Raw genomic sequence first — 9,305 nt, forward strand, 5'->3', positions numbered from 1 at the left:
CCACTTTATAATATGTAATGTAGTGTTATATTTTTAAAAAATGACTACCAAAAGAAGTAGAAGAAGACCGGCTAATTATGATTTAGCTCAGACTAGTATATTTACAAAAGAGATCCATTTACACCAGAACAGGAAGTATATCATCTTATTCTGGATCTGCTCCTATTTAAATAAATGACATGATTAAAATAATGCAAGAAAATAAATATTTTAAAAAATGAAAAATGCTCAAAACATATTTATTGTCCCAAATCTATAAAGAATAGTTGTCAGTATAAATACTCTGCTTTCATGCCATAAGTGGTCAAGGAAGATTAAGAGTTTAAACAAAAGACAAATGCTAGCAAACTAAGTTGAATCATGTGGAATATGTATAGGTTCATAGTAATTAAAGAGGTGCAAATTAGAACTCATAAAATGTCACAAATAGCAAAAAGATCCCTTTTTTTTTTTTTTTTAAGTCATTGTTGGTGGAGGATCTGTGGGAAATGAGCCTGTTTACATAGCTGGTGGACTCCACATTTCTTCTTCCTCTTTTTTTAAAATGAATTATAGGGAGGCCTGGCATGCTGCAGCCCATGGAGTCATAGTCAGACACGACTGGGTGACTGAAGAGCAATGTACTTGATGTACAACATTATATAAGTTTCAGATGTACAACATAGTGATTCATAGTTTTTAAAAGTTATACTCCAGTTACAGTTATTATAAAATATTGGCTATGTTCCCCATGTTGTACAATATTTTGTAGCTTATTTTATATATAATAATTTGTACCTTTTAATCCCTTACCCCTATCTTGCCTCTCCTCCCTTCCTTCTCCCTACTCGTTTGTTCTCTGTATCTGTGAGCTTGTTTCTTTTGTGCTACTTTCACTAGTTTGTTGTAACTTTTAGATTCTACATAAAAGTCCTATCGTACAGTTTTTCTGAAGAACAATTTCTCAATCTGTAGCCGAAGCTAAAAAAACTTTTAAAATGTTCAATCTATTAATTTCATTTTGGGGATACATGAAAAGGAAAAAAAATTGAAGGGGAAAATAAAATCTGTGCAGAAGTATCTGTATAGAAGCATTACTTTTCATAATTAAAAACAAGAAACATCTCTAATGCATAGTTAAAAGAAAATGGTTTAGGCAACTGCTCTATATTAACAGAAGGTAATTAAGTACACTATTTAATTAAAAGTGACTAATATGTGGATAATGTTGATCCATGGAAATCTATATGTGAAGCTGTGATAAATCTGAACAAGTAACAAATATGTTCTTGGCTGAACTTATTTCAGCCATGGACGTATTTTGGGGTTCTTGGGGACTGAGCCATATTGAATCCACAGGGACAAACTTAGTTCCTGGTACTCAGTAAGTGCTCAAGTATTTGTTGAATAGATGCATAAATGACTTTTCTGTTTATGCTGAATTCTTGACCTTCTGCCTGACCTTGGTAAATGTGCACTTTCATACAGCTCACCTGGGTTTCTGAACTCTAGCCTGCTCCATCCTCAAATAAATGTGTACCCTTTATGGTGCTGGCACCCAGCTAAGTGACCTCTGCTCTACTGAAGCTTCCAAACCCAGGATGACACACGGCTGCAGCTCACTCACTGCCTAGCATGATGTCTGTCTGCACCAAGCTCATGAAAAAAAAAAAAAAAGAAATGAATAAACTTTGTCCAGTGTACAAAGGAACATTAACAAACATGGCAAGAGATTGGATAGTGAAAAGAGTTTAGATCAATCATTCTAGGGGAAGGAAGAGCTGTATTTGAAAAGCTGTATGATTCTATGAACTGTCAAAAAATAAGAGAAATCAAAGCTCATACTAATGTATTTTCTTAAATACAAACTCTAATTGCAATCAATTCCTAGGACTAGATAGAATATACCTCCCCAAAGCCAGGTGTCTATTAAAAAAGAGGCAAAAGCACTTAAGCATTCGACCTTCTCTTACTTAACATTCCCCAGTCATCCAGCTACTCTGATGGGAAGGGAACAGCATCGACTCTCAAGAAGCTGCCAGCTGCCTGTGAACATTCTGCCCAGAACATTTGCTGAGATTCTATGGAGAGCAGAGTGGAACATTAAACCCTTAAGGGATTTAAAAAAGAGAGAGAGAAACCTATAAGGTCCTCGTTATTTGAGTTATCAGGGGCTGTGTATCATGGGGTGACAGGCAGATCCAACAGACAAACGACACACACACATACTAAATACTTGCTAAATAAGTGTTCGCCTAGTGGCCCCCCTATACTCGGCCTGTCCTGGTGGCGCTGAGTGCCGGGCACAGAAACACTTTAGCGGAATGAATGATTGAACGATTTGAATGGACAGAAGAGGGGATTCAGCAGGTTGCCACATTAGATGAAGCAATCACAGCATCAAGTGACGTTAGTGTATTTATTCTGGCGGATCTTAATTTATCTGTGAGCGCACACCACTCTTTAAGGGCCCGCATACAGGCAGGGAGCTCTGGGGAGCGACACAGTTACAAAGAAGAAGAGGAAAAGAGAGCCTTCCACGCCTCGGCCGGGGGCGGGTCGCGTGCAGACCCGGGGTTAAGGTGAGCGGAGCTGGAGGTCGCGGGTCCCATGTCCGCGTCCAGGTCGGCCTAGGCCTCCTGTGCTATAAATACAGCGGTCCACATGCTGCAGAGACACGGTGTTCCCTGCGCTCGCGGGACAGATAACATGAATTTGCCCTTTAAACGTCCCAAGTAAAGGCACAGCCCCCAGCCCACCCCTGCCCCCCGGAAGCGCCTTCGCCCCCGTTGCCCTCTGCAGAAGAGGGGGCGGGCCAGGAGGCGGGGCTCCGCGCTCCCGTCCAGCCAATGAGAGGGGCGCGCGGGGCCCCGGGGCCCCGCCTCCTCTCGCGAGAGCCTGGGCGGGGTATATAAAGCGGGCAGCGGGGCGAGGTGAGTGGCCCCTTCGCGTCGCGCAGGGTCTGGAGTAGGGGAAGTCGGGGCTGCCCGGGCGGAGAGAGCGAGAGCGCGTCTCGCGGAGGCGGTGTGCGCCCGGCTGTCACCATGAGCGATCAGGCTCTGAGCTTCCTGAAGGACTTCTTGGCCGGCGGCGTGGCCGCTGCCATCTCCAAGACCGCTGTCGCGCCCATCGAGAGGGTCAAACTGCTGCTGCAGGTGAGGACCTTGCGGGCGCGGGCGCGGGCGCGGCGAGCGGGGCGCTGGCGCGCGGGACCGGGCGCGCGGCGCCCCGGCGGGCCGCGGGGCCGTCCCCCAAATCCGCGCTAGGCCCCGGGCCCGGCGCACGGCCTGCGCGAAGGGGAAGGTGCCCTCTGCGCAGAGACAGGTCCAGCGTCAGTAGCGGATTCCTGGTGTCGGGTGGCGCCCCGCGTGCGGGTGTCTATATATGGAAACCCACCCAGAGTAGGTTGCAGCCAGCCAGATCCTGCTCCGGGGACAGCGCAGGCACTCAGGCCTCTTGGGTCGGCCTCACCTCTTGATTTTCAGAGCCCCTTGCACCCTCTTCTCAGCATCCACCTTTTACGATTAACAACATCGAAATAATTATTACTCAAGATTATTACGGTGTCCAGTGCGCCGTGCTATAGCCAACATTATTCTATTATTCATTCATCTTTGTATGACCTCTGTAAGACAGATACTGTTTCCCCCATTTTGCACATAAAGAAACAGGTCTTGAGAGACCAGCACTTTAAAGAATAAACTCAGATGGCCTTATTCATCCTTTCCCCAAATCTTTTCCTCCCCAGCCCTGATCTCTGAATGGCTTGTTCTCATTATCTCACCCTCCCCCCCTTTTTTTTCACTTGCCCAAAAAGCAAGGACCCCTCCATGAGGAATTGGGCATTCTCAATTTGGGAGTCAAAATGATCAATAACAAGAAAAAAACCCCAATGGCCCACAGCAACAAACCCCTCAATAATTGATTATTTGGATATGCTTGGAAAATGTCAGGCTCCAATGCTGAGTGGATTCCTTCTTCCGTTAGAACACCTACTACTCAGAGACTGCGTCTCCAGAGAGACTAAAGAGAGACTGAGGAATCCTCACCTCCTTCCCATCCTATCTGTCAGATCAGAGCAGGTGTCCTTTGGGCCAGGGATCTTTAATTATTTCTGTCTCCCAGTAATAAAGCCCTAGTACAGTTCTGGCACCTCGGGAAAATGCAACAAATCAATGTCTCCCTTTACGTAATCAAATCATCCCTTTCAGTGTATTTTGGAGCAGAACTGTTTCTCTCAAATGCCCTGGTAATTGAGGCAGAACTGGGTTTAGGGGACTTAGTGTCCAAGTAGCTAAGACTTCAGTTTACTCAGTGTTCATTTGATTTCCCCATACTTTTTAAACAAGGAAGTCAGGAAGCTCAAACCTCCTTGTTCTCCTGCCCTCCTCTCTCGGCCCTCCCTGTCCCCCTCATCTCCCTCCTCCCCCACCCCTCTCCCCACTGCAGGTCCAGCATGCCAGCAAACAGATCAGTGCCGAGAAGCAGTACAAAGGGATCATTGACTGCGTGGTGAGAATCCCCAAAGAGCAGGGCTTTCTCTCCTTCTGGAGGGGTAACCTGGCCAACGTCATCCGTTACTTCCCCACCCAAGCTCTCAACTTCGCCTTCAAGGACAAGTACAAGCAGATCTTCCTGGGGGGTGTGGACCGGCATAAGCAGTTCTGGCGCTACTTTGCCGGTAACCTGGCCTCCGGTGGGGCAGCTGGGGCCACCTCCCTCTGCTTCGTCTACCCGCTGGACTTCGCTAGGACCAGGCTGGCTGCCGACGTGGGCAAGGGTGCCGCCCAGCGGGAGTTCACTGGTCTGGGCAACTGTATCACCAAGATCTTCAAGTCTGATGGCCTGAGGGGCCTCTACCAGGGTTTCAATGTATCGGTCCAGGGCATCATTATCTACAGAGCCGCCTACTTTGGAGTCTATGATACAGCCAAGGGTGAGAGAAGGGCGTCAGGGGGCGCAGAGCGGAGGAGGGTGTGTGGAGAGGATCCTGAGGGGTGTCTAACTCATAAAGGACTTTGTCTTGTTAATCTCACTTTCGCCTAGCCCCTGGGCTAAACTGCGGAGGTGGTGAGGTGGGGATCAATAGCTGGAGGACTCTCCTTGTCCTCTCCTGAACTACCCTGGCCTTGAGTTACTCAGAGAGGGCGAAGGGGGTGCCTGGCTCCTTTTATCAGTTACCAAGTTTAACTTGGAGCCATTTCAACATGCCCTGTGCATGGGGGCACGGCTTGGGTTTTGTGGGTCCAGGGGGGGTTGGCAGCCCCAACTTGTGTTGGCTGCTTGGTTACTCCTGAGGCACCCCTCGCGGGGCGGGCTCTTCTGGAAGGGTGGGGCGTGAAAGTTGCGGTGCCCTGCTCTCCGGCCCCACCTGCTTTTTGCTCAGCTGCTCGGAGGAGGAATCACGTCATGGCCATTTGGCTTCTTGGCTCTGCCCACAGGGATGCTGCCTGACCCCAAGAATGTGCACATTATCGTGAGCTGGATGATCGCCCAGACTGTGACGGCGGTCGCAGGGTTGGTGTCCTATCCCTTTGACACCGTCCGGCGTAGGATGATGATGCAGTCTGGCCGGAAAGGGGGTAAGCCCAAGACCCACGAGAATCTTACTTTTCTGCTCAAGGAGAACACCAGTCAGTGCTCTGTACAGCCTGCATTCTCCTAAGTTGTTAGAACCGAGATAAAAATTTAAGAAAGACTGTGATGAATCCTCCCCGATGTTCTAAACTATTCCTTTAAAGATTTGGTTTGATTTTAATCAAAGAAGTAAGAACACCGAAAATGGGATATGGTTTGGTTCATCTGGTTTGTGAACTTAACTAGGTAGCTAGCATCATAGAGGCCTTAGGCCTTTTTCCATTAGGAGCCTGGGTGCAGAAATAGGGAAAAGAAGTAATCAGCTAGTTTATTTAAAAGTGCTTCTTACCTAGTTTTACAAGCATTATTGGGAAGAGTGATTTAGCTGGGGGAGAGATGGCCTCCAGCAGTTTGTGGCAATAGGAAAAGTTTTGGCTTCAATAGGTTGAAACATAAGAAATTCCATTTTAACAGTAAGAAACACTGAATATATAATTAGTTTCATCTGCTTCAACCTAATAATTGTATCTCTTGCTTTGTAAGAGTATAATCTGAGATTGGGTCTCAGTTTTCTCATCAGTAATAAACAGGACCCCCCAGATTAATACTTCTGCTCCCCCCTGCTCCCTTCCTGTTTCTGTTTGACTTATGTGAATTAGCTGGTTCATCACCCCCGTTCTTCACTTGATCTTGAGTTGAACTAGGAATCTAGAGACCCCACCCAGCGGCTATGCAAGGGGCGGGGCTGTCCCACTGAATGTGCTTAGAGGTGGGCAGAAGACTCAAAGTGACCTTTTATAACACTGAGAACAAACTGCAGCTGTCTTTCAGAGGAAAAGTCTCTTTCCTCCAGGATTATGGAGCCCTCACCAACGATGTTTGTTTCCACAGCGGATATCATGTACACTGGGACAGTGGACTGCTGGAGGAAGATTGCAAAAGATGAAGGACCCAAGGCTTTCTTCAAAGGTGCCTGGTCCAACGTATTGAGAGGCATGGGCGGTGCTTTTGTATTGGTATTGTATGATGAGATCAAAAAGTTTGTCTAATGTGATTAAAACTCGAGTTCATTGGTTCCAGATCCATTGTGTGGTTTAATAGACTCTTCCTAAGGGGAAGTAAAAAAGAAAGATCTGGGATGAAACCAGATTGAAAGGAATACCTCAGAGGGGGGGAAAAAAGCTTGAGTATTCATTAAACCACAAATGTATTTTGTATTTATTTTACATTTAAATTTCCACAGCCAATAGAAAATAACTTATCATACTTATATAATTAACTGAAGAACTGATCATGAATAACTTAATGTGAAATGTCAATAAAGACCACTTAATGCATGTTCTCTATTTTACCGAATTCTTATTAACTGCCAAATGGATTAAAATCATAAGACCATAAATCTTATTTTTTAGCATGACTCATTTATATAACTCAGGGGACAAGCTTCTAAATATCAGATATTACACTGTGTTATCACGTGAACACTTAGCATACTTCAGAGTTACGGTTTTCAAACTGAAATAGGTTATGTTCTCTCTTCACCTTACACCATAGTGCTGTAGCCTCAGTGGTAACATGGATAGTGGCTTCCATAATCTCACCGTATTTTACGCACTTTTCACACAGTCTTCAGGAATTGTGAGATTCCACTAAAAGCTTTAAAGCACAGTTTCAGGAGCTCTGCATGGTTAGGAAGTGCTATCAGTGCCTTTAGAGAACTGTGATACTTGGAATTTTATGACAGGTGGACAGTAGTCATTGAAATCAGTTAGCAAGCTAGCACTGAAATCCTGTTGGATCCTGTGGAAGATGCAAAAAGGCAGAAGCCCGTTGGGAAAAAAAAGCTTAAGTGGGGTTAGGAGAGAGAAGTGACATGGCATTGTTAAATAGTGTAACATTTAATATCAATACAGTGAATCTTGGCTGAGGAGAACTAGAAGCCAGAGGGAACTGGGGGGGGAAGGATAGAAGATAGGCCTTGAAAGAAAATAACTAGACTTAGATACAGGGGTATAGAGAATATCTGCCAGCACTTCTTTTCTGCAACAATTTATCAAGACCTGGAGGAAGTCAGTTTGGGACTTGACTCTTAAGTCTGTGAGCAAGAGGAAAACAAGGACAATTCCACATGGGAAAGTAAACGTTTTGGGTCCAGAAGACCACACGGTTCATAGGGTCCACGCTTGCTGGGAGTGACGTGCGGACACGTGCCCCTGCGTGCGGGGTGAAGCCTGGATGGCAGGCACGTGTCTTCACGGCTCCGACAGGTGGCTGATGGGCATCTCTGCACGCCGCGTTCTGGACCTGCCTCCTTCCCAAGCGCTTCCGCCTCTTCACTCCCGCCTCCCTGGTGAAAAAAATGGCTGCCCTGTTCTACTCCGGTAGCTAAGGTCTGAGTTTTGCCACGTCCAAGGTTACATCCATCTTAACCTAGCAGCTGTCTCTGCTGACAGTCTCTCAAGCCCACCTCAAGGCCAGGTCGCAGGTACAGGTCATTAGGGGCCTTTGGGGCCTATGTGTCTCATTGGCTTTCTCTCCTAAAGGTGATCTGAAAAGTCCAAGCTCTGTTGCTGATGGAGAGAAAAGAGGGCAGGCTAGTAGGACAAATGCTTCTGTGGAGTGACTCTCCAGAGAAGGCCAGCCCTCAGAGTTAGCGGTGGGAGGGAAGGTGGGGGCGTTGAGGGGTGCCGGGTGGAAGGAGGTGGGCAGTGCCGGCAGTGAAAGACCCGGGGGCCTCTCTGGCAGGAACAGGAAGTGGAGAAGGGGATTCAACATTTACTTAACAGTGTGATTATCTCCCTTCTGCATGTGACCCACAAGGCAGCCTCCCCACCTCCTGCGAGTGTTAACCCCTGTGGCCTCAGGAATGGATGTATAAGGAGCCTGTGGCATCAGCCCTCACCCCAGCTCCTTAAGGACCCGGAGCCCCCAGGTCCCTCAACCTTGGATGGGCAGCACCTCCCTGGACTGCCCTGTCTTGACAATTCCCGCAGGGTGGGTCCATGGCCCCAGGAGGTGTGTGAAAGTTGTAGAAATGCAGCTGGAAGGTTGAGAATTGGAGAGTGATTCTGAGAGTGTCTGGGTGGGGGTGGGGGGGGGTGGGGGGTGGGAGGGGAAGGGTCACACCTCTGGGAGGCCTCCCACAGCAGGAAGAGGGAACCAGGGACAGGGCGGCCCCTGCAGTCCCGGAGGCTGGCTTTCAGCTATCTCATCCCTTTAGCTAGATATGGGAGACGAGATTGTGAGACCCCCTGCTGCCTGCTGTCAAAAGCAAAAGTAAACCTCTGGAAGAAAATACCACCTAGAGCAGGGGTCAACAAACTTTTTCTCTGAAGGGCAAGGTAGTAAATAGTTCAGGCTGTGTTGACCAGATGGTCTTTGATAGGGCAGCTCTGCCCTATTGCAACAGCGCCCTGGACTAGACACGAACCCAGGGTGGCTGGTCTGCAAGACTTTGTGTGCGGACACTGAACTGTGCACTTCTTAGAGTACTGACATGTCACAAAGTATTTTTTAATTTTAATGGGCTCTTCCCTGGTGGTTCAGTGGTAAAGAATCTGCCTGCCATTGCAGGAGACTCTGGATTCGATTGCTGAGTTGGGAAGATCCCCTGGAGGAGGAAATGGCAACCCAATCCTGTGGTATTCTTGCCTGGGAAATCCCATGGGCAGAGAGGAGCCTGGCAGGCTGCAGTCCATGGGATTGCAAAAGTCAGACATGACTGAATGACTAAACAACAAAACAACAAA

The 9,305-nt window shown here is 47.5% G+C and overlaps 1 protein-coding gene across 1 annotated transcript; it reads left to right on the forward strand.

Moving 5' to 3' along the window:
- The first annotated feature begins 2,683 nt into the window (after positions 1-2,683).
- On the forward strand, positions 2,684-6,893 carry SLC25A4 (solute carrier family 25 member 4). Its single transcript, XM_043454132.1, has 4 exons — positions 2,684-3,134; positions 4,429-4,915; positions 5,421-5,561; positions 6,448-6,893. The coding sequence occupies exons 1-4, from the start codon at positions 3,024-3,026 to the stop codon at positions 6,603-6,605; spliced, it is 897 nt and encodes a 298-aa protein (XP_043310067.1). The 5' UTR covers positions 2,684-3,023; the 3' UTR covers positions 6,606-6,893.
- Positions 6,894-9,305: the final 2,412 nt, after the last annotated feature.

This window comes from Cervus canadensis, chromosome 31 (assembly GCF_019320065.1).
Source record: "Cervus canadensis isolate Bull #8, Minnesota chromosome 31, ASM1932006v1, whole genome shotgun sequence".
Classification (NCBI taxonomy): Eukaryota; Metazoa; Chordata; class Mammalia; order Artiodactyla; family Cervidae; genus Cervus; species Cervus canadensis.

Excerpts from the sequence above, each read along its gene's own strand:
- SLC25A4 (XM_043454132.1), top strand. The coding sequence starts at position 3,024 with ATGAGCGATCAGGCTCTGAGCTTCCTGAAGGACTTCTTGGCCGGCGGC. Across the intron at positions 4,916-5,420 it reads AGTCTATGATACAGCCAAGG|GGATGCTGCCTGACCCCAAG; the intron begins GTGAGAGAAGGG and ends CTCTGCCCACAG. Across the intron at positions 5,562-6,447 it reads GCAGTCTGGCCGGAAAGGGG|CGGATATCATGTACACTGGG; the intron begins GTAAGCCCAAGA and ends TTGTTTCCACAG.